Source organism: Aethalodelphis obliquidens, unplaced genomic scaffold (assembly GCF_003676395.1).
Source record: "Aethalodelphis obliquidens isolate GAN/ISIS:26980383/991018 unplaced genomic scaffold, ASM367639v1 scaffold69, whole genome shotgun sequence".
Classification (NCBI taxonomy): Eukaryota; Metazoa; Chordata; class Mammalia; order Artiodactyla; family Delphinidae; genus Aethalodelphis; species Aethalodelphis obliquidens.
Genome location: NW_020838013.1, coordinates 1,137,027 through 1,160,126, shown reverse-complemented (window position 1 = coordinate 1,160,126; position 23,100 = coordinate 1,137,027). Strand labels below are relative to the sequence as shown.

Here is a 23,100-nt window from a genome sequence, read left to right as displayed (position 1 = left end):
TAATTTACAACCCTTAGGTTTTTTAATCTTAGCAAGAACAAGAGGTGTGTGGATTGTTTTCATTTTACAGAAGAGGAAGTAGAGATTCAGAATGGTTTAAGCAACGTGCCCCAAGCCCCCTATGTAGTAAGAGGTGGCACCTAGATCTGAACCCAGGTCTACCTGTAGGGACCGTCTGGTGGAGGATGCCACTAGTGTTAGAGGGTGAGTTTAATAGACACCTGAGGAACAGTGAAAGCTGGAAATGGGGAGGGAAAACTAAAGTTTTACCTCTTGACGTTGCTTTTCAGAATGGAATCCAGACAAACAAGCCAACTCTGCGTGCTGTCCGGCAGCGCAGTGAATTCACCCTCATGGCCAAGTGAGTTGACAGAAGTTATGTGGTGGGATGACCAGTGTCTGAGGAGAGGTAGCCTTGCCTGTGGTGACCTTGGCCGTAAGGACTGGGATTGGTTGTGCTGGTGCTAATGTGGGAAAGGCCCTCTCCTTCCCTTCCCGCAGTGTTCCCATTAATGCTCGTTTGCAGGCGCATTGGGAAAGACCTCAGCAACACATTTGCCAAGCTGGAGAAGCTGACAATCTGTGAGTGTTCTCGGGGCCTTTCAGAACTGGGGCAGTGCACCCGGGAGGGCGGAGGAACCATATACTCCCTGAGCCTGGTCTTCAGCCTCACCTGTCATGACTTCTTGTTTGTCTCTGCAGTGGCAAAGCGCAAGTCCCTCTTTGATGATAAAGCAGTGGAAATTGAGGAGCTAACTTATATTATCAAACAGGTGAGCGACTAGCGATCGGGAGAGCCCAGCATTTCAATTGGATCACTTCCATCATTTTCCCTTGCTCTAGGGTCCCAGAGAAAAGTTTCTAGAGCCAGCCCCAAACATCCCGCTCATCCAGTGTGTCAGTGATCATCTGCTGTGTACAGAGCACCGTGCTGGGCACTTGCCACACAAACATTACGAGGCAAGATACCTGCCTTCAAGGGCTTATTGTCTAGAAGAGGTATTCAGCCTCATAAACTCACACTTACAATGAATAGGAGGCAAGTGGTACAGAAAAGATCTTATGAAAAGATGAATGAGATAGTCTGGGGACACTGGGAAAGATTTTATTGAGGATGTGACATCTGAGCTGGTTTCAAGGCTTGTGGAGAAGCAGTGGAAGAACGTGCCAGACAAGGGAAACAGTGTGTGCAGAAGCATGTCTTATAAAAGGGAAAGTTCAAGTTTTTGCTCAGATATCACCTGCTCAGGGAGGCCTACTGTCACCATGCTGTTTACTACCCCAGCAACCAACTCTGATCTCGCTTATCTTGCTCTATTTTCTTTTTTATAGCACTTGTTACATTTTAATGGTGTCTATAGTTAACTTATGTTTATTGTTTGTTTTCTCCCACTTAAGTCATCTTCCTCAAAAAAAGAAAAAAAAAGTGCTAATGCCATAAGAGCAGAGATTTTTCTTTCTGTTTGTTCATGGATGTATCCCAAATGCCTGTAGAAGTGTCTGGCATGTATTAGGTACTCAGTATTTGTTGATTGAATTGAGTGATTGGCAGCAAATGAGACTGAAAAGGTAGACTGGTAGCTGTCTGTGAAGATCCTCATGGGGACTTGCTAAGGAGTATGGAATCACTCTGAAGTGTGTGGGCTGCAAAGACGATTAGAACCTGGATTCCAATTCTGTCTGCAAGACCCTAGCATAGCAGTTCTAACAGTGTTATTTGTTTCTTTCCCGGAACAATGTAATAAGAAAATGAGAAATTGAATGACCATGGGGGAAAAAGGAACACCCTGGAGCATGAATGGTCAGAGAGGCTAGGGAGGAGGCTTGTGCAGTTCTCCAGTATGAAGATGATCATGGCAGAGGCCAAAGGGCAGACACATTCAGGAGATGCTGTGCTGAGTAGAAAAGAGAGGGTTCCGTTAATTACGGGGGCATCATCGCATAGGCATTTAAGAACCGCTGACTGGATTTAGACAGACCTCAAATCCCAGGCTCACCAATCATGGTGTGACCTTGCGTAAGCTACCTAACTACTCTGAGCTTCAGTTCCCTTATAAGTAAAAAGGGGATAATAACAGTACCCACGTCACAGGGTCGTTACAAGGATTTATTAGTTTATTTTTTCAATCGCTCACATTATTGAGTGACTTTGGCTGCCTGGTTCTGGGGATTGAGCAGTGAACAAGACAAATGCGGTCCCTGACCTTGGCAACTTCCTTGCGGAATGGGTGAACTAGACGCTATACAAGCAAACAGAAAAGACAGTTTCAGGTAGCGGCACATCCTATTAAAGAAATGAGGTGAGTGAGTTCCTCAGGGTAGGGGCTTACTTTACATGGGGTGATCTAGGACGGTTTGGCTGAGGAAGGGACATAGAGACCTGAATGGTAAGGAGAAAGTTGGTCATCCAGAGATCTGACGGGGGCACATTCCAGAAAGTGGGAATAGCAAAGGGAAAGGCCCCGAGGCCTGGGCAGCCTTGATGTGAAAGGCTGTGAAACAGGCCAGTGTGGCTGCAGCACAGCCAGTGAGAAAGAGGCCTGTGGGGGGGGGTGAGGTCAGAGGAGTGAGTGGGGCGAGACCACATAGCCCGTGTAAGCTAGGTGAGGAATTTGGATCGTGTACTAAATTTAGTGGGAAGCTCTTGGAAGATTTTGAAGCAGGGGAATGACATGCACTATTTTTGGTTTAGAAGGTCACTCTGGTGGTTGTGTGGAAAGTGGATTGTAGGGGGCAAATTCTAAAAGGAAGATCACTTAGGAGGTTCTGGGCAATTTTTAGAGAGAGGACAGTTTGGACTAGGGTAGCTTTGTTAGAGAAGGAGATGAGTGGACACATTCAGAGTATATGTTGGAATCAGCTGGGTTCTTTGTGGGCTCCTTGTGGATTAAGGGAAGAGAGAGGAATTGAGGATGATTTCTTAAGGTTTTCGTCTGAGCACCTGGTGAGCAGTAGTACATTTACCAAAGTGGCAAAGAAGGAAGGGGGAATAACTGGGGGGGAAATTAAGAGTTGTTTTCTATGTTAAGTTAAGAGAAAGTCATAAGCTGCTTAGCAGGTTGCATGGCGCACAGTAATCAAACCCGAGACTGCTGTTCTGTTCACAAAGTGCTGAGTATGTAGTAAACGCTCAGTGCAGGTTATGGTTGTGCTGTGGCATATAGGTTGGGTTAAGGAGATGTCAGTATGTGACTTAGAAGCTTCTAGCTTGGGCAACTAAGTGGGGAGTAGTGCCATTTTCTAAGTTCCGGGGGGAGGAGATTTTATGGGGGAAAAACCTGGAATGCAGTTTTGGACACATGGCTGTGAGCAGGCTCCATTAACTCTGAAGGGACAGAGCAGTCAGCAGCAGAAATCGTCCAGGGGTCTCGAGAGAATCTTTGGGGCTAGGATACTAATTGGAGGAATACTAACTGGGGGTACTATTGGAGGGACTCTAGAAGTTGCCTGATCTAGTTTTTTGGTTTTTTTTTTTTTTAACTTTTATTTATTTATTTACATTTTGGCTGCGTTGGGTCTTTGTTGCTGCCCGCGGGCTTTCTCTAGTTGCGGCGAGCGGGGGCTACTCTTCGTTGCAGCGCATGGGCTTCTCATTGCAGTGGCTTCTCTTGTTGTAGAGCACGGGCTCTAGGAGCGCGGGCTTCAGTAGTTGTGGCTCGTGGGCTCAGTAATTGTGGCTCGCAGGCTCTAGAGCGCAGGCTCAGTAGTTGAGGCACACGGGCTTAGTTGCTCCGCGGCATGTGGGTTCTTCCGGACCAGGGCTCAAACCTCATCCCCTGCATTGGCAGGTGGATTCTTAACCAGTGTGCCGCCAGGGAAGCCCCTAATCTAGTTTTTTTCTTAGCCTGTATCTTGAGCTCACTACTTTTGACCTCTTCCCTCTCCCCCTCCTCTTCTTCCTCTGGTCTTTCCCTGGACTTCGCTGTCCTGGGGCGGCAAGCTTTCTCTGCCACTCCCAGCCGCCTCCTTCATCTCCCTTGTCTCACGAGGCCCTTGGCAGGCAGGATTGGGAAGCAGATAATCCATTGGCCTGGTGTAGAAAGCCTGGCTGTGCTACTAATTCATCGTGTATAACGTTAGACAAGTCACATCTTTCACTCTTTTGCAGTAGTAATTTTTAAAAGGAATTCTGTATATAAAAACCATTTCGTTGATGCTTCTGGGAAGCCATGGTGCCTTTGACTCTTCCTGTCTCCTGAGTACAGCACAGATGCTTTGTTGCTCAGCATGCTCTGGGTCTGAGATTTTGGCCTTTTGAAGGGTTCTATGGCCATGAGCATGGCCTCACAGTGGGGGTAGGACAGCAGGGTGGAGGGAGTAAACACCTCAGGTCTTTATGAATGGACGGGGCCATATTTCACCTCTTTCTGGCTCTACCCCGCAGGCACTGAGCCTGAGCAAAGTACAGAGCTTGGACTATCCCAGCAGGCCCTTCTGGTCTGTCCGAGATACCATCACCCCTGCTAGTAATGTCCACCCTGCCGTCCCTGCCAGAGATGTCCATGTGGGAGAGATGCTGGCTGAGGACCCCATGGTTGATACTCAGTTTTTCTGTTGGCTCTTTCACCAGGACATCAACAGCCTTAACAAACAAATCGCCCAGCTTCAAGATTTCGTGAGAGCCAAGGGCAGCCAGAGCGGCCGGCACCTGCAAACCCATTCCAACACCATCGTGGTCTCCCTGCAGGTGGGACCCGGGGGAGGGAGAGGCAGAAGGGAGGAAGGCGTCTTCTCTGGCTGACCCTCTCTCCTTTTCTTTCAGTCAAAACTGGCCTCCATGTCCAATGACTTCAAATCAGTTTTAGAAGTGAGGACAGAGGTGAGAAGAATCTGTGTAGGAGGGATAGGAATCAGGGGTGAGGGCCCCAGAGGGAAGTGGGAAGGGGACAAGTGGAAGGGCAAGGGCAACAGGGTCACGGGCACCAGGAGGAATCTCTTTAATGTGCCCGCTTTCCAGCGGCCTCAGGACCTTTGCATTTCTTCCCCAACCTTAGAACCTGAAGCAGCAGAGGAGCCGGCGGGAGCAGTTCTCCCGGGCACCCGTGTCAGCCCTGCCCCTTGCCCCCAACCACCTAGGTAAGTCACAGGCAATACAGGGAGCCCTGAGGGATAAGGCTTAGTTACTCCAGTTCTGGTATCTTCCAAAGGCAGGGGTTGGGTAGGAGAATGGAGGGCCAAGGAGGTTGCTAGGCTTTGTCTCTTAGAGGTCAGACCTGATTGCTGGGATTTATGATCCACACCTAGTCTCCAGCATTCTCAGTGTTGGGGGTGAATTCAATCATGTTCAGAAGAATGACAGTTTCTAATTTTTTTTGCACTTACTCGTTGTATTCCCATTCTGTCATTTAATTTTCACAACCACCTTTTGAGAAAGCAACTATTGTTATCCCCCATTTTACAGGTGAGGAAACTGAGGCTCAGAGAGGTTAAATGACTTGTCCAGGGTCACAAGGCTAGTAAGTGCCAGAGCTGGGATTCAAATCCAGAGCATGTGGGCTTTGAACCTTTTAACCACTAAGAAGTGCCATGTCTTCTTTCTTCCCCCAGGGGGCGGTGCTGTGGTTTTGGGGGCGGAGTCTCGAGCCTCTGGGGACGTGGCCATTGACATGATGGACTCTAGGACCAGCCAGCAGCTGCAGCTCATTGATGAGCAGGTATCCACGCTCTGAGCTTGGGAGGAGTTGCTCCTCTGTTTTCCTCTGGTCACAAGCAAGTGTTTGGAATGTGCCATGGGTGGAATGGCAAAGTGGAGGGTCCTAAAGAGGCAGGCCCTCCCCTGCAGAAGCTCCCAGTGCTCATGTATGCTGTCTCTCCTCTGAAGGATTCCTACATCCAGAGCCGGGCAGACACCATGCAGAATATTGAGTCCACAATTGTTGAGCTGGGCTCCATCTTCCAGCAGTTGGCACACATGGTTAAGGAACAGGAAGAAACCATTCAGAGGTGAGATTCTTTCTCTCCTTAACTTCAAAAACAGGAGCCTTCTCTTCCCCGTGGATTGGCATCCTAAAGGTCCCCAGGGACAGCTTGATGCCCTTTGGAAGAGAAGAGTGAATCCTGTCCACCCACAGGGTCAAGTTCACCTGCCTCCATCCACTCAACAAGTGTTAATTGAGCACCTGTTCCTTGTCAAGCACTGTCCTAGGTGCTGGGGATACGGTGATCAACAGCACAGTTAAGTCTATTTTGTGGAGCTTACTTTGTAGTATGGAATTTAATAGTGTGGGTGAGGATAGCTGTTAAAAAGAATTGAGAAGAAATTTTCAGGTACTGATAAGGGCTATACTGAGAATTAAAGTAGGATGAGGTGTTCGGAAAGTGATGGAGGAGGTATATCAGATTGGGTGGCAGGGAAGGCTGCTCTGAAGACTTGATATTTAAGCAGAGACGTGAACTACAGGAAGGATCCAACCATGCAAAGAAGAGGGATCCAACCATGCAAAGGAGAGGGTAAGAGTTGTCTAGGCAGTGTGGACAGCTAGAGCAAAGGCCCTACGATGGGACAGTCTTGCTGTATTAAAGAATCAAGGGACTTCCTTGGTGGCACAGTGATTAAGAATCCGCCTGCCAATGCAGGGGACATGGGTTCGATCCCTGGTCCAGGAAGATCCCACAGGCCACGGAGCAACTAAGCATGTGCACCACAACTACTGAGCCTGCGCTCTAGAGCCGCGAGCCACAACTACTGAGGCCACGTGCCACAGCTACTGAAGCCTGCGCACCTAAAGCCCAAGCTCCACAACAAGAGAAACCACTGCAATGAGAGTCCTGCGCACTGCAATGAAGAATAGCCCCCGCTCGATGCAACTAGAGAAAGCCCGCGTGCAGCAAGGAAGACCCAACGCAACCAAATAAATTATTTTTTTTTTAAATTAAAAGAAAAAAGAATCAAGAAGGCCAGTGTAGCTGGAAAGCAATGAACAGGAAGAGACAGGTACAAGATAAGACTGGAGGGAGGTAGGCAGAGCCCACGCACGGGAAGGCCTCTCTGCTCTCCTGGTGCCCCCTGCTACTGCACGAGGCATTTTATCTGCTCCTCTTTGGCACTTAGCGTTCATTCAGTCAGTTATGGAGATACAGTCGAGGATGAAAGAGACAAAGAACCCTCCCCTTGGGGAATATACATTGTAGTAGGGGAGACAGATAAGTTAAAATATACAAAATAAGTAAATGGTCCAGTATATATTTTTGCCCAGTGATAAATCCATAAATTAGAGTAGGGTAAACTAATCAGGAGTTCTAGGTTTGGAGGAGCAAGTTGTAATTTTAAATAGGATGGTTATTAAGAGAGGCCCTATTAAGAAGATGGCGTCTATCCAAGAAGGGGGACGGTAAGGGAGTTTGCCGTGTGGATATATGGAGAAGAGTACCAGGCAGAGGGAAGAACCAGTGTAAAGGCCTTCAGGCAAGAATATGTCTGATGAGTTAAAGGACAGCAAAGAAGCCACTGCATCTGGGGACAGGTGAGAAGGAGAGTAGTACCAGGTGAGGTTAGAGGGGAAATGGGAGACCAGATCATGTGGGGCCTTTTAAAGCCAGTGTGAGGATTTAGCATTTACTCTGAGTGACATGGGGAGCCACTGCAGGGTTTTGATGAACGGTTGTACTATCTGACTTCTGTTTTATTTATTTATTTTTTGGCCGCACTGCGTAGCTTGTGGGATCTTAGTTCCTTGACCAGGGATTGAACCAAGCCACCGCAGTGAAAGCGCCAAGTCCTAACCACTGAACTGCTAGGGGATTCCCTCTGACTTCTATTTTAAAAGAATCATTTGGTTGCTGTAGTCAGAACAGATTGTAAGGACCTAGGATAGAAGCAGGGAGATGGATGCAGAGGCCTTTTCAGTAATCTAGGCAAGAGGTGATGGTAGCTGGGACCAAGGTTGTATGAGTCGTAGTTGCACTCTGGATGTATTTTGGAGGTAGAACCAATAGGATCAATTGCTTGATGAACTGAATGCAGGGCATGAGAGAAAAAGAGGAGTTTATGATAACTCCAGGCTTTTGATGTGAGCAATCAAAGGGATTCATGCTCTTCACTTGAAATAGGGCTGGTTACTCGGGGTAGAGTAGATTTGGGGCAAAATAAGTTGTGTTGGACACGTCCAACGAGGTGGACAGTTGTTTGTTTGTTAGACATCTGGGTGGAGATAGTGAACAGGTCTATAGATATAAGGAGTTGAGGAGACAGGTCTGGGCCAAGAGTGGGCAGCATTGGACTTTGAAACTAGGCCAAGTGAGTTCTAAGAAAGAGGAGGATCAAGCACTGAGTCCCAGGGCTATTTCTGGACTCAATTCTTAGTTCTGAGGGAGGGCACTGAACAGGAGCACAGTTTGTGAGGTAGGAAGAAAAATAAATGAATGTGGTGTCCTAGGAGCCAGGAGAAGAAAATGATTCAGGGAAAGAATAATCAGCTGTGACAAATTTTGCTTATAGGCCAAGCAAGATGAGAGCTGAGAATTTAATTGGAGTATTTAGTTCATTAATAGTTAATAATTTTTGCTAAGGTTGGATTTAGGCCTACCATTTTACTATTTTTTTTTTCCTGTTTTTCCCTTCTGTTTTTTGTTCCTCCCTTCCTTCTTTCCTATCTTTTGAACAGTTGAAAAAAAATTTTTAATTCCATTTAAATTTGTCTGTTGGTATTTTAGCTATATGTAATTGCTTTTTTTATCCAGTGGTTGCTCTAGGGATTACAGTATGCATCATTAACTTTTCACAGTCAGATGCATATAAAATGTGAGAAGTTTGCAACCCTCTCCTCCATCTTTTATGTTATAGTTGTCATATTTGTTGCATCTACATACTTTATAAACTCCATAATATAATAGTATAATTTTTATCTTACAGAAATAAAGAGGAAAAAATAGTCTTTTATACTTACTCATATATTTACTGTTTCCAGTGCTCTTCATTTCTTCCCGAATATCCAGTTTCCATCACTTCCCTTTAACCTGGAGAATTTTCCTTAGTACTTTTTGTAGTGCAGTTCTGCTGATGACAAATACTTTTACTTTCTTTTTTTTTTATAAATTTATTTATTCACTTATTTAATTTTTGGCTGCATTGGGTCTTCACTGCTGCACACAGGTTTTCTCTAGTTGCTGAGAGCAGGGGCTACTCTTTGTTGCAGTGCACGGGCTTCTCTATGCAGTGGCTTCTCTTGTTGTAGAGCACAGGCTCTAGGCATGCGGGCTTCCGTAGTTGTGGCACATGGGCTTCATAAGTTGTGGCTTGCAGGCTCTAGAGTGCAGGCTCAGTAGTTGTGGTGCATGGGCTTAGTTGCTCCGCAGCGTGTGGGATCTTCCTGGACCAGGGCTCAAACCCATGTGCCCTGCATTGGCAGGCGGATTCTTTACCACTGCGCCACCTGGGAAGCCCACTTTTACTTTTTTTTTTTTAAAATAAGTTTATTTATTTATTTTTGGCTGCGCTGGGTCTTCGTTGCTGCGCGGGCTTTCTCTAGTTGCAGCGAGCCGGGGTTGCTCTTCGCTGTGGTGTACCAGCTTCTCACTGTGGTGGCTTCTGTTGTTGCAGAGCATGGACTCTAGGCACGTGGGCTTCAGTAGTTGTGGCTCATGGACTCTAGAGTGCAGGCTCAGTAGCTGTGGCGCACAGGCTTAGTTGCTCTGCAGCGTGTGGGATCTTCCTGGACCAGGGCTCAAACCCATGTCCCCTGTGTTGGCAGGTGGATTCTTAACCACTGTGCCACCAGGGGAGTCCCTGGCTGCTTTTTAATACTTTTTTTTCTTATATTTGGATTTTCACAGTTGATGGTTTATGTACTTAGATGTGGTTTTCTTTGAATTTATTTATTTATTTATTTACTTATTTGGGGCTGTGTTGGGTCTTCGTTGCTGTGTGTAGGCTTTCTCTAGTTGTGGTGAGTGCAGGCTACTCTTCATTGCGGTGTGCAGGCTTCTCATTGTCGTGGCTTCTCTTGTTGTGGAGCAGGGGCTCTATGAGCACAGGCTTTAGTAGTTGTGGCTTGAGGGCTTTAGAGCCCAGGCTCAGTAGTCGTGGCACACGGGCTTAGTTGCTCCGCGGAATGTAGGATCTTCCTGGACCAGGGCTCGAACCCGTGTCCCCTGCTTGACAGGCGTATTCTTAACCACTGTGCCACCAGGGAAGCCCCTTCTTTGAATTTATGCTGCTCGGGGTTCTCTGAGCTTCTTGAATCTGTAAATTTATGTCTTTCATGAAGTTTAGGGAATATTTGACCATTATTTCTTCAAGATTTTTTTCTGCCTCTTTTTCTTTCTGTTTTCTTCTTTTAGGAATATATATGTATACGTATATATAACCAACTATAGGAATTCCCTGGTGGTCCAGTGGTTAGGACTCAGCACTTTCACTGCCAAGGGCCTGGGTTTGATCTCTCGTTGGAGAACTAAAATCCCGCAAGCCATGTGGCACAGCCAAAAAAAAATCAACTATAACTGTATATTTATTTTGTTGAGATGTATATATATCTCAACAAATTACATCTCATTAGGAGGCATTTAATGTCAGATTGACCCTATATTATCTAGAACAAGTTTGATCACTTGATTAAGGTGGTAACAGATAATCTCTCCTTTCATTTATTTATTTATTTTATTATTATTATTTTTAAATCTCTCCCTTTTTTTTTTTACGGTACGCGGGGCTCTCACTGTTGTGCCCTCTCCCGTTGCGGAGCACAGGCTCCAGACGCGCAGGCTCAGCGGCCATGGCTCACGGGCCCAGCCGCTCTGCGGCATGTGGGATCTTCCTGGACCAGGGCACGAACCCGTGTTCCCTGCATCGGCAGGCGGACTCTCAACCACTGCGCCACCAGGGAAGCCCTAATCTCTCCTTTTAAAAGTACATTTTCTTCTTTGCAGTCAGCAAGTGATTTATGGGATACCCTGTTCCCAAAAAACCTTTAACCTAATGTTTCTAGTAGCCAGTTATGATGCTTGTCTGGTCTGAATTAATTAATCTAATTTGGGTGTGTTTTTTCTGTAAAGAAGAGCTTTCCTTTATTAACTGCATGAGCTGAAGTTCATCTTAATCAGGCTGGATAAATCTTAATTATTTTCCTGTATTTCCAGAGTAAATAGTTACGGAGTAGGTGCCATAGTAGTGACCAAGGAGGTTTTTTGTTTTGTTTTAATTCTTCCTTGTTTTTGATTATCATTACGGGCTTAAGGTTTTTATTTATGTTTTATATTACAGTTAGTTAGGATAATGATTATTTTCATAGTTCAGGTTGTTTCCAGTTTGTCCAGTGGAAGACAAGAGGTTTTTGTTTTGTTTTTTTAAAGAATGGGAGAAAATAAAAGTATGTTTGTATTCTTTTTTTTTTAAATAAATTTATTTATTTTATTTATTTTTGGCTGCATTGGGTCTTCGTTGCTGTGCACGGGCTTTCTTTAGTTGCGGTGAGCGGAGGCTACTCTTCGTTGTGATGTGCAGGCTTCTCATTGTGGTGGCTTCTTGTTGCGGAGCATGGGCTCTAGGCGCATGGGCTTCGGTAGTTGTGATACGCGGCTCAGTAGCTGTGGTTCACAGGCTGTAGAGCGCCGGCTCAGTAGTTGTGGTGCACGGGCTTAGTTGTTCCACGGCACGTGGAATCTTCCCAGACCAGGGATTGAACCCGTGTCCCCAGCATTGGCAGGCAGATTCTTAACCACTGTGCCACCAGGGAAGCCCCATGTGTTTGTATTCTAATGGGAATGATCCAGCAGAGAAATAAAAATTGATAATATAGCAGGCAGGGGGAAGAATCTTAAAGTTATGTCCTTGAGATGGTGACAGGAAGTGGGATCCAGTGGATAAGTATAGGACTTGGCTTTGAGACGAGCTGGTGAGAGCTGGGAAAGCAGATGCTGGGGGGGGGGACCAAGATAGCTGAACTCATGGCACTGTGTAAATGCCTGGGACTCAACACCTAGTAGTTGAATAAATAAACAAACATCCTTTTAACCATTGGTTGCCAAGCCTGGATGTTCATAGGAACCCCCTATAGAGCTTATAAAAAATGAAGATCTTGCCAACCAATGGCTGGCAGCCACTGCACAAGGCAGAGCCTGGCAACTAACCAGACCAGGTGCCAGCCACGCCTGCTGGGCCACCTATGCCTAGTCAGTCCCACCACAGCAGAAGGGCCCACACAATATGGGGCAGCCCTAGAGCATATAGCTGTGGTGACCAGAGGGAAGTGAACTGCTGGGATGCATAGGACATCTCCTACGAAAGGCCGTTTCTCTAAGGTCAGGAAACATAACGAACCTACCAGGTACATAAAAATAAAAACAGCAAATTGGGCAAAATGAAGCAACAGAGGAGCATGTTCCAATCAAAGGAACAAGTTAAGACCCCAGAAGAAAAACTAAGTGAAGTGGAGATAGGCAAACTACGTGATAAAGAGTTCAAGGTAATGATCATAAAGATGATCAAGGAACTTGGGAGAAGAATGGATGAACATAGTGAGAAGCTTAACAGAGAGTTAGAAGATGTAAAGAAGAACCAAACGGATGAATATAACTGAAATGAAAAATACACTAGAAAGAATCAACAGTAGATTAAATGATACAGAGGAATGGATCAGTGAGTTGGAAGATTAGAGTAGTGGAAAGCACTGAAACTGAAAAAAAAAAAAAGTGAACGGTTTAAGAGACCTCTGGGACATCTAGTGTACTAACATCTGCATTATAAGGGTCCCAGAGGGGAAAGGAGAAAGAGACAGGGAACGTATCGGGAGACATAATATTATAGCTGAAAACTTCCCTGACCTGGGAAAGAAAACAGACATCCAGGTCCCGGACACCTAGAGAGTCCCGAACAGCATCAACCTGAAGAGGACCACACAAAGACACACTGTAATTAAAATAGCAAAAATTAAAGACAGGGAGTATTAAAAGCAGCAAGGAAAAATTAAGTTATGTACAAGAGAACTCCCATAAGGCTATCAGTTGACTCTTCCAGCAGAAACTCTGCAGTCCAGAAGGGAGTGACATGATATATTTAAAGTGATGAAAAGGAAAAACCTACGGCAAGAACACCCTACCTGCCAAGGTTTTCATTCAGATTTGATGAGGGAATCAAAAATTTTACAGAAAAGCAGAAGCTAAAAGAGTTCAGCACCACCAAACCAGCTTTAGAAGGAATGTTAAAGGGACTTCCCTAAGTAAAAAAGAAAAGGCCACAACTAGAAACATGAAAATTACGAAAGGAAAAAGCTCATTGGTAAAATTAAATATACAGTAAAAGTAGTAAACTAACCATTTACAAAACTAGTAGGAAAATTAAAAGACAAAGAGTAGGACTTCCCCGGTGGCGCAGTGGTTGAGAGTCCGCCTGCCAATGCAGGGGACACGGGTTCGTGCCCCGGACTGGGAGGATCCCACATGCCGCGGAGCAGCTGGGCCCATGAGCCATGGCCGCTGGGCCTGCGCATCTGGGGCCTGTGCTCCGCAATGGGAGGGGCCGCAGCAGCAAGAGGCCTGTGAACCACAAAAAAAAAAAAAAGAGTAAAATCACCCATATCTACAATAAGTAAGTGAGGGGTACACAAAACAAAAAGTTGTAAAATATGATGTCAAAAACTAACTGTGGGGGAGGGGAGTAAAAATACATTTGAACTTAAGAGATCAGCAACTTAAAATAACCACATATATATATTTATAGGTTGCTATATATAAACCTCATGGTAACCATAAACCAAAAATCTATAATAGATACATAAAAAAGAGAAAAGAATTCAAACGTAACACCAAAGATAGTCATCACATCATAAGGGAAGAGAACAAAAAAAGAAAAAGGAACAAAAAGAACTACAAAAACAACCCCCAAACAACTAATGAAATGGCAGTAAGTACATACCTATCAATAATTACTTTAAATGTAAATGGACTAAGTGCCCCAATCAAAAGACATAGAGTGCCTGAATGGATACAAAAACAAGACCCATATATATATGCTGCCTATGTATGACTCACTTAAGATCTAAAGACGGACACACAGACTGAAAGTGAGGGGATGGAAGAAGGTATTCCATGCAAATGGAAATCAAAAGAAAGCTGGGTAGCAATACTTACATCATACAAAACAGACTTTAAAACAAAGACTGTAACAAGAGACAAAGAAGGACATTACATAATGATCAAGGGATCAATCCAATAAGAAGATATAACAATTGTAAACATACATGCACCCAGACATAGGAGCACCTGAACATATAAAGCCAATATTAACAGACATAAAGGAAGAAATTGACACTAACACAATAATAGTAGGGAACCTTAATATCTCACTTATATTAATGGACACATCAGACAAGAAGTCAATAAGGAAACACTGGCCTTAAGTGACACATTAGACCAAATGGGTTTATATAGAGAACATTCCTCCAAAAGCAGCAGAATACAAATTCTTTTCAAGTGCACATGGAACATTCTCCAGGATATATTTATTACATGCTAGGCCACAAACCAAGTGTTAGTAAATTTAAGAAAACTGAAATCATATCAAACATCTTTTCCAACCACCATGCTATGAGAGTAGAAATCAAATACAAGAAGAAAACTGCAAAAAAAACTAACAAGTGGAGGCTGAACAATATGCTGCTAAACAACCAGTGGATCACTGAAGAAATGAAAGAAGAAATAAAAATTATCTGGAGACAAAATGAAAACAATAATCCAAAATCTGTGGGATGCAGCAACAGCAGTCCTAAGAGGGAAGTTTATAGCAATAGAAGCCTGCCTCAGGAAATAAAAATCTCAAACAACCTACCCTTACACCTAAAGGAACTAGAAAACGAAGAACAAACAAACCCAGAGTTAGTAGAGGAAAGAAGTAATAAAGAGTAGGGCAGAAATAAATGAAATAGAGACTAAAAAAAATAGAAAAGATCAATGAAAGTAAGAAGAGATAAACAAGATCGATAAACCTTTAGCCAAACTTATCAAGAAGAAAAGAGGGAAGGGCCTAAGGCAATAAAATCAGAAAAAGGAGAAGTTACAACTGATACTACAGAAATACAAAGGATCAAAAGAGATTCCTGTGAAAACTATATGCCAATAAAATGGACAACCCAGAAGCAGAGAACAAATTCCTAGAAACATATAATCTCCCAAGATGAATTAGGAAGAAATAGAAAATATGAACAGACCAATTACCGGTAATGAATCAGTAATTTTAAAAAACTTCCAACAAAAGTCCAGGACCAGATTGCTTCACAGGTGAATTCTACCAAATGTTTCGAGAAGAGTTAACACCTATCCTCAAACTATTCCAAAAAACTGCAGAGGAAGGAGTGATCCTAAACTCATTGTATGAAGCCAGCATCACCCTGATACCAAACCAAAGATATCACAAAAAATAAAATTACAGGCCAATATCACTGATGAACATAGATACAAAAATCCTCAACAAAGTATTAGCAGATTGAATCCACCAATACATTAAAAATACACACCATGATCAACTGGGAGCTTATTCCAGGGATGCAAGGATGTTTCAATCCACAAATCAGTGTGATATACCACATTAACAAATTGAAGAATAAAAATTATAGATCATTTCAAATAGGTGCATATAAAACTTTTGACAAAATTCAACATCCATTTATGATAAGAACTCTTCACAAAGTGGGCAGAACATTCCTCAACATAATAAAGGCCATATATGATAAGCCCACAGCTAACATCATACTCAGCAGTGGAAAGCTGAAAGCATATCCTCGAGATCAGGAACAAGGACACCCACTCTCACCACTTTTATTCAGCATAGTATTGGAAGTTGTATCCACAGCAATCAGAAGAAAAAGGAATCCAGATTGTAAAGGAATAAGTAAAACTGTCACTGTTTGCAAACGACATGATACATAGAAAACCCGGAAGATGCCACCAAAAAGCTACTAGAGCTCATCAATAAATTCAGTAAAGTTGCGAGATACAAAATTAATACACAGAAATCTGTTGAATTTCTATACACCAACAACAAACTATCAGAAAGAGAAATTAAGGAAACTCATTTACAATCGCATCAAAAAGAAAAGGAATAAATCTAAGGCAGTAAAAGACCTGTACTTGGAAAACTATAAAACACTGATGAAAGAAATTGAAGAGGACACAAACAGATGGAACAATATTCCATGTTCTTGGATTGGAAGAATTAATATTATTAAAATGACCATACTACCCAAGGCAATCTACAGATTCAGTGCAATCCCTATCAAAAACTAATGGCATGTAGTCTTTTTTTTAAAATTTTATTTATTTTTTTATACAGCATGTTCTTATTAGTCATCAGTTTTATACACATCAGTGTACACATGTCAATCCCAATCTCCCAATTCATCACACCATGCCCCCCCCCCCCCACCGTTTTGCCCCCCTTGGTGTCCATAGGTTTGTTCTCTACATCTGTCTCAATTTCTGCCCTGCAAACTGGTTCGTCTGTACCATTTTTCTAGGTTCCACATACACACGTTAATATACAATATTTGTTTTTCTCTTTGTGGCTTCACTCTGTATGACAGTCTCTAGATCCATCCACGTCTCAACAAAAGACCCAATTTCGTTCCTTTTTATGGCTGAGTAATATTCCATTGTATATATATGTACCACATCTTTATCCGTTCGTCTGTCGGTGGGCATTTAGGTTGCTTCCATGACCTGGCTATTGTAAATAGTGCTTCAATGAACATTGGGGTGCATGTGTCTTTTTGAATTATGGTTTTCTCTGGGTATAGGCCCAGTAGTGGGATTGCTGGATCATATGGTAATTCTAATTTTAGTTTTTTAATGAACCTCCATACTGTTCTCCATAGTGGCTGTATCAATTTACATTCCCACCAACAGTGCAAGAGGGTTCCCTTTACTCCACACCCTCTCCAGCATTTGTTGTTTGTAGATATTCTGATGATGCCCATTCTAACTGGTGTGAGGTGATACCTCATTGTAGTTTTGATTTGCATTTCTCTAATGATTAGTGATGTTGAGCAGCTTTTCATGTGCTTCTTGGCCATCTGTATGTCTTCTTTGGAGAAATGTCTATTTAGGTTTTCTGCCCATTTTTTGATTGGGTTGTTTGTTTTTTTAATGTTGAGCTGCATGAGCTGTTTATACATTTTGGAGATTAATCCTTTGTCCATTGATTCGTTTGCAAATATTTTCTCCCATTCTGAGTGTTCTCTTTTCGTCTTGTTTATGGTTTCCTTTGCTGTGCAAAAGCTTTGAAATTTCATTAGGTCCCATTTGTTTATTTTTGGTTTTATTTCCATTACTCTAGGAGGTGGATCAAAAAAGACCTTGCTATGATTTATATCAAAGAGTGTTCTTCCTATGTTTTCCTCTAAGAGTTTTATAGTGTCCGGTTTTACATTTAGGTCTCTAATCCATTCTGAGTTTATTTTTGTGTATGGTGTTAGGGAGTGTTCTAATTTCATTCTTTTATATGTAGCTGTCCAGTTTTCCCAGCACCACTTATTGAAGAGATTGTCTTTTCTCCATTTTATATCTGTGCCTCCTTTGTCATAGATTAGTTGACCATAGGTGCATGGGTTTATCTCTGAGCTTTCTGTCTTGTGCCATTGATCTGTGTTTCTGTTTTTGTGTCAGTACCATATTGTCTTGATTACTGTAGCTTTGTAGTATAGTCTGAAGTCAGGGAGTCTGATTCCTCCAGCTCCGTTTTTTTCCCTCAAGACTGCTTTGGCTATTCGGGGTCTTTTTTGTCTCCATACAAATTTTAAGATTTTTTGTTCTAGTTCCATAAAAAATGCCATTGGTAATTTGATAGGGATTGCACTGAATCTGTAGGTTGCTTTGGGTAGTATAGTCATTTTCACAATATTGATTCTTCCAATCCAAGAACATGGTATTATCTCTTCATCTGTTGGTATCATCTTTAATTTCTTTCATCAGTGTCTTATAGTTTTCTGTCTACAGGTCTTTTGTCTCCGTAGGTAGGTTTATTCCTAGGTATTTTGTTCTTTTTGTTGCAATGGTAAATGGGAGTGTTTCCTTAATTTCTGTTTCAGATTTTTCATCATTAGTGTATAGGAATGCAAGAGATTTCTGTGCATTAATTTCGTATCCTGAAACTTTACTAAATTCATTGATTAGCTCTAGTAGTATTCTGGTGGTATCTTTAGGATTCTCTATGTATAGTATCATGTCATCTGCAAACAGTGACAGTTTTACTTCTTTTCCAATTTGTATTCCTTTTATTTCTTTTTCTTCTCTGATTGCCATGGCTAGGAGTTCCAAAACTGTGTTGAATAATAGTGGTGAGAGTGGACATCCTTGTCTTGTTCCTGATCTTAGAGGAAATGCTTTCAGTTTTTCACCATTGAGAATGATGTTTGCTGTGGGTTTGTTGTATATAGCCTTCACTATGTTGAGGTAGGTTCCCTCTATGCCCACTTTCTGGAGAGTTTTTATCATCAATGGGTGTTGAATTTTGTCAGAAGCTTTTTCTGCATCTATTGAGATGATCATATGGGTTTTCTTCTTCAGTTTGTTAATATGGTGTATCACACTGATTGATTTGCATATATTGAAGAATCCTTATATTCCTGGGATAAGCCCCCTTGATCATGGTGTATGATCCTTTTAATGTGTTGTTGGATTCTGTTTGCTAGTATTTTGTTGAGGATATTTGCATCTATATTCATCAGTGATATTTGTTTATAATTTTCTTTTTTTGTAGTATCTTTGTCTGGTTTTGGTATCAGGGTGATGGTGGCCTCATAGAATGAGTTTGGGAGTGTTCCTTCCTCTGCAATTTTTTGGATGAGTTTGAGAAGGATGGGTGTTTGCTCTTCTCTAAATGTTTGATAGAATTCACCTGTGAAGTAATGGCATTGAGTCTTTTGTGGAGACACAAAAGACTTGCAATATCCAAAACAATTTTGAGAAAGAAGAACAGAGCTTGAGTTGTCATGCTCCCTGTCTTCAGACTGTACCAAAGCTACAGTAATCAAAACACTGTGGTACTGAAACAGAAACAGACACATCAATGAAACAGAATAGAAAGCCCAGAAATAAACCCACACACTTATGGTCAATTAATCTATGACACAGGAAGCATCAATATACAGTGGGGAAGAGACAGTCTCTTCAGTAAGTGGTGCTGGGAAAACCAGACAGTTACATGTAAAGGAATGAAATTGGAGCATTTTCTCGCACCATATACAAAAGTAAACTCAAAGTGTGGGAATTCCCTGGCGGTCCAGTGGTTAGGACTCTGCGCCTCCACTGCCAGGGGCCCGGGTCAGGGAACTAAGATCCCACAAGCCACACGGTGCATCAAAAAAAACAAAAAGTAAGCTCAAAGTGGATTAAAGACCCTAAATGTGAGACCAGAAACCATAAAATTCCTAGAAGAAAACACAGGCAGACCACTCTTTGACATATATCATAGCAATATTTTTTGCATCCATCTCCTAAAGCAAAGGAAACAAAACCAAAAATAAACACATGGGACCAAATCAAGGTTTTGCACAGCAAAGGAAACCATCGACAAAACAAAAAGATAGCTTACCAAAATAGAAGATATTTGCAAATGATATGACTGATGGGTTAATTTACAAAATGTATAAACAGCTCATACAACTGAACATCAAAAAATCCGATCAAAAAATGAGTAGAAGGACTTCCCTGGAGGTCCAGTAGTTAAGACTCTGTGCTCCCAATTCAGGAGGCACAGGTTTGATCCCTGGTCAGGGAACCGGGATCCTGTAAGCCGAACAGCACGGCCAAAAAAAAAAAAAAAAAAAGGCAGAAGACCTGAATAGACATTTTTCCAATGAAGACGTACAGATGGCCAACAGGCACATGAAAAGATGCTCAACATTGTTAATCATTAGAGACATGCAAGTCAAAACCACAGTAAGATAGCATCTCACACCTGTCATACTGGCTATCATCAAAAAGACCACAAATAACAAATGGTGGTAAGGATATAGAGAAAAGGGAACCCTTGTGCACTGTTGGTGGGAATGTAAATTGGTGCAGCCACTGTGGGAAACAGTATGGAGTTTCCTCAAAAAAGTAAAAATATTAGAATGACCATATGGTCCAGCAGTTCCACTCCACTCCTGGGTATATATCCAAAGAAAATGGAAAACACTAATTTGAAAAGGTACATTCACCCCAGTGTTCACAGCACCACTATTTAGAATAGCCAAGATATGGAAACATCCTAGGTGTCCATCAACAGGTGAATGGATAAGGAAGATGTAGTATATGTATACAGTGGAATACTGCTCAGCCATAAAAAGAATGAACTCTTGCCATTTGCAGCAACTCTTGCAACAATGAATAGGCTTGGAGTGTATTATGCTTAGTGAAATAAGGCAAAGACAAATAGTGTATAATATCACTTATATGTGGAATCTAAAAAATAAGACAAACTACTGAATATGACAAAAAAGAGACAGACTCAGATATAAAGAACAAACTAGTGGTTACCAGTGGGGAGAGTGAAGGGGGAGGGGCAACATGCGGGTGGGGGATTAAGAGGTACAGACTACTGTGTATAAAACAAGCTACCAGGATACATTGTAGAGTTCAGACAGTATAGCCAATAGTTTATAACTAATTGGAGTATAACTTTTAAAAATTGTGAATCACTATGTTGTACATCTAAAACATATAATATTGTAAATCAACAATACGTCAATTAAAAAATGGAAAGAAAACAATGAATGAATGTAACAAAACAAACAAATTCACAGATATAGAGAACAAACTAGTGGTTACTGATGGGGAGAGGGAAGGGAGGGGGCAAGATAGGGGGAGGGGTTTAAGAGATAAAAACTGTATATAAAATAAGCTACAAGAATGTAAATATTCTACAGCACAGGGAATATAGCCAACATTTTATAATAACTTTAAATGGAGTATAATCTGTAAAAATTTGAGGGTTTCCCTGGTGGCGCAGTGGTTGAGCGTCCGCCTGCCGATGCAGGGGACACAGGTTCGTGCCCCGGTCTGGGAAGATCCCACATGCCGCGGAGTGGCTGGGCCTGTGAGCCATGGCCACTGAGCCTGTGCGTCTGGAGCCTGTGCTCCGCAACGTGAGAGGCCACAACAGTGAGAGGCCCACGTACCGCAAAAAAAAACACAAAAAAACAAACAAAAAATTTTGAGTCACCGTGTTCTATACCTGAAATTACTATAGTATCTTAAATCAGCTATACCTAATTTAAAAATATATTTTCTCCTGGAAAAAAAAAAAAAACGAAGGTTCCTGGCAGCCTACTGCACTCACATATGTGGAATCAGAATCTCCAAGTATGAGGCCAGGAACCTGTTTTTTTTACCTTGCCCAATTCTTCAAACTACTTCCATGTTCTCAGTTCGGTAAGAAGAAAGGCCATTAGTGGAGAGAATCAAGGAGAGGAGGTGTGGGAGTTCTGAGGAATCCGCAGGTTCACACATTCCCGCCCACTTGCTCTGATGCCTTCAGGCAATGTCCAGGCCTGGATGTTCTTTATTCCCCACAGCACCTAGCAAGCAGAGTGCTTGTACTCCTGGTTGTTGATCAAGTGAAACTGCGTGAACACCTGCATTTGTATAAAGAAGGTTTCCCAACACCAGTGCATTAAGCAGCCTCACATATTTAATTGGGCAATTTAACGGCACTGTGAAGACAGCAGTCTTGATCCTAGAACCAGGAGAACTGACTGATTCTTACCTGGTTCAGCTGAGACCTAGGGAATTCAGTTGAATTGCTGAGTTAGGCCATAACACTGGAGCTCTTCAGGCTACAATGTTTTTGTTTTTTGTTTTTTGGTTGCATTGGGTCTTTGTTGCTGTGTACGCTCTAGTTTCTGCGAGCGGGGGCTACTCTTCGTTGCGGTGCGTGGGCTTCTTATTGTGGTGGCTTCTCTTGTTGTGGAGCTGTAGGTGCGTGGCATGTAGTAGCTGTAGTAGCTGTGGCATGTGAGCTCAGTGGTTGTGGCTTGTGGGGTCTAGAGCGCAGGCTCAGTAGTTGTGGCGCATGGGCTTAGTTGCTCCGCGGCGTGTGGGATCTTCCTGGACCAGGGCTCGAGCCCGTGTCCCCAGTATTGGCAGGCGGGTTCTTAACCACTGCACCACCAGGGAAGCCCTACAGTGTATTTTGAATATTAGAATATTATAGATTCAAAGAAACAGATTTGTATCAATAAAAGCTTTGTGTTCTTTCCCCAATGCATATGTGTGTTTTTTTAAGAATTTATTATTATTAATTTTTTTGGCTGCATTGGGTCTTCGTTGCTGCGTGCGGGCTTTCTCTAGTTGCGGCAAGCGGTGGCTACTCTTTCGTTGTGGTGTGCAGGCTTCTCATCGCGGTGGCTTCTCTTGCTGCGGAACATGGGCTCTAGGTGCACAGGCTCCAGTAGTTGTGGCTCACGGGCTCAGTAGTTGTGGCTCGCAGGCTCTAGAGCACAGGCTCAGCAGTTGTGGGGTATGGGCTTAGTTGCTCCACAGCATATGGGATCTTCCCAGACCAGGGCTCGAACCCGTGCCCCCTGCATTGGCAGGTGTATTCTTAACCACTGCGCCACCAGGGAAGCCCCTGCATATGTGTTTTAAATAGTTAGGGAATTCCCTGGCGGTCCAGTGGTTAGGACTCTGCACTTCCACTGCAGGGGGCATGGGTTCCGTCCCTGGACAGGGAACTAAAATCCCGCGTGCCAACAAAACTGAAAGCCTTTTATTTAAAAAAAAAAAAAAGTTAGAGTTATAGTATGTATACAACTTTACATTCTAGTCTTCCTTGAAAAAGTGTCATAAGTATTTTTCGGTGTTAGTACTCGTTTGTTCATTGGTTTAGCAAACATTTGTCGCTGCTCCTGTGAGCTAGTCCTCCTGGATCTGGGGATAGGGAGAGAACGCAAGAGGCCGCAGACTGGTGCTGGGTGAGGAGAATGAGGTTTGTTCTGGGACAGCTGAGAGGCATGAGATGCATGGTCTTAAGCTCAGAAGAGAGGGCTAAGCTAGAGATAAGGACTTGGGAGTCAGCAGCTTCTGGGTGAAACCATGGAGGTAGATGAGACTACCCAGGGACAATGGGTAAAGTGAGAATAAGGACAGGACAGCACCCCATGGATTCCAGGCATATGTGGTGAAGGGAAG

At 43.0% G+C, this 23,100-nt stretch overlaps 1 protein-coding gene across 4 annotated transcripts in view; it reads left to right on the top strand.

Annotated features, from left to right (window-relative positions):
* STX5 (syntaxin 5) overlaps positions 1 to 23,100 on the top strand; it is a 28,533-nt gene that overhangs the window by 1,781 nt on the left and 3,652 nt on the right. For 3 of the 4 annotated variants that reach the window (XM_027090026.1, XM_027090023.1, XM_027090024.1), the window contains 8 exons: positions 291 to 361; positions 527 to 582; positions 703 to 773; positions 4,571 to 4,687; positions 4,763 to 4,819; positions 4,995 to 5,076; positions 5,548 to 5,654; positions 5,822 to 5,943. In XM_027090026.1, the coding sequence (XP_026945827.1) occupies positions 291 to 361; positions 527 to 582; positions 703 to 773; positions 4,571 to 4,687; positions 4,763 to 4,819; positions 4,995 to 5,076; positions 5,548 to 5,654; positions 5,822 to 5,943 (683 nt within the window). Of the gene's footprint in view, positions 1 to 290; positions 362 to 526; positions 583 to 702; positions 774 to 4,570; positions 4,688 to 4,762; positions 4,820 to 4,994; positions 5,077 to 5,547; positions 5,655 to 5,821; positions 5,944 to 6,071; positions 6,624 to 23,100 lie in introns of those variants that run through there. The other variant, XM_027090025.1, reaches the window with a different exon arrangement.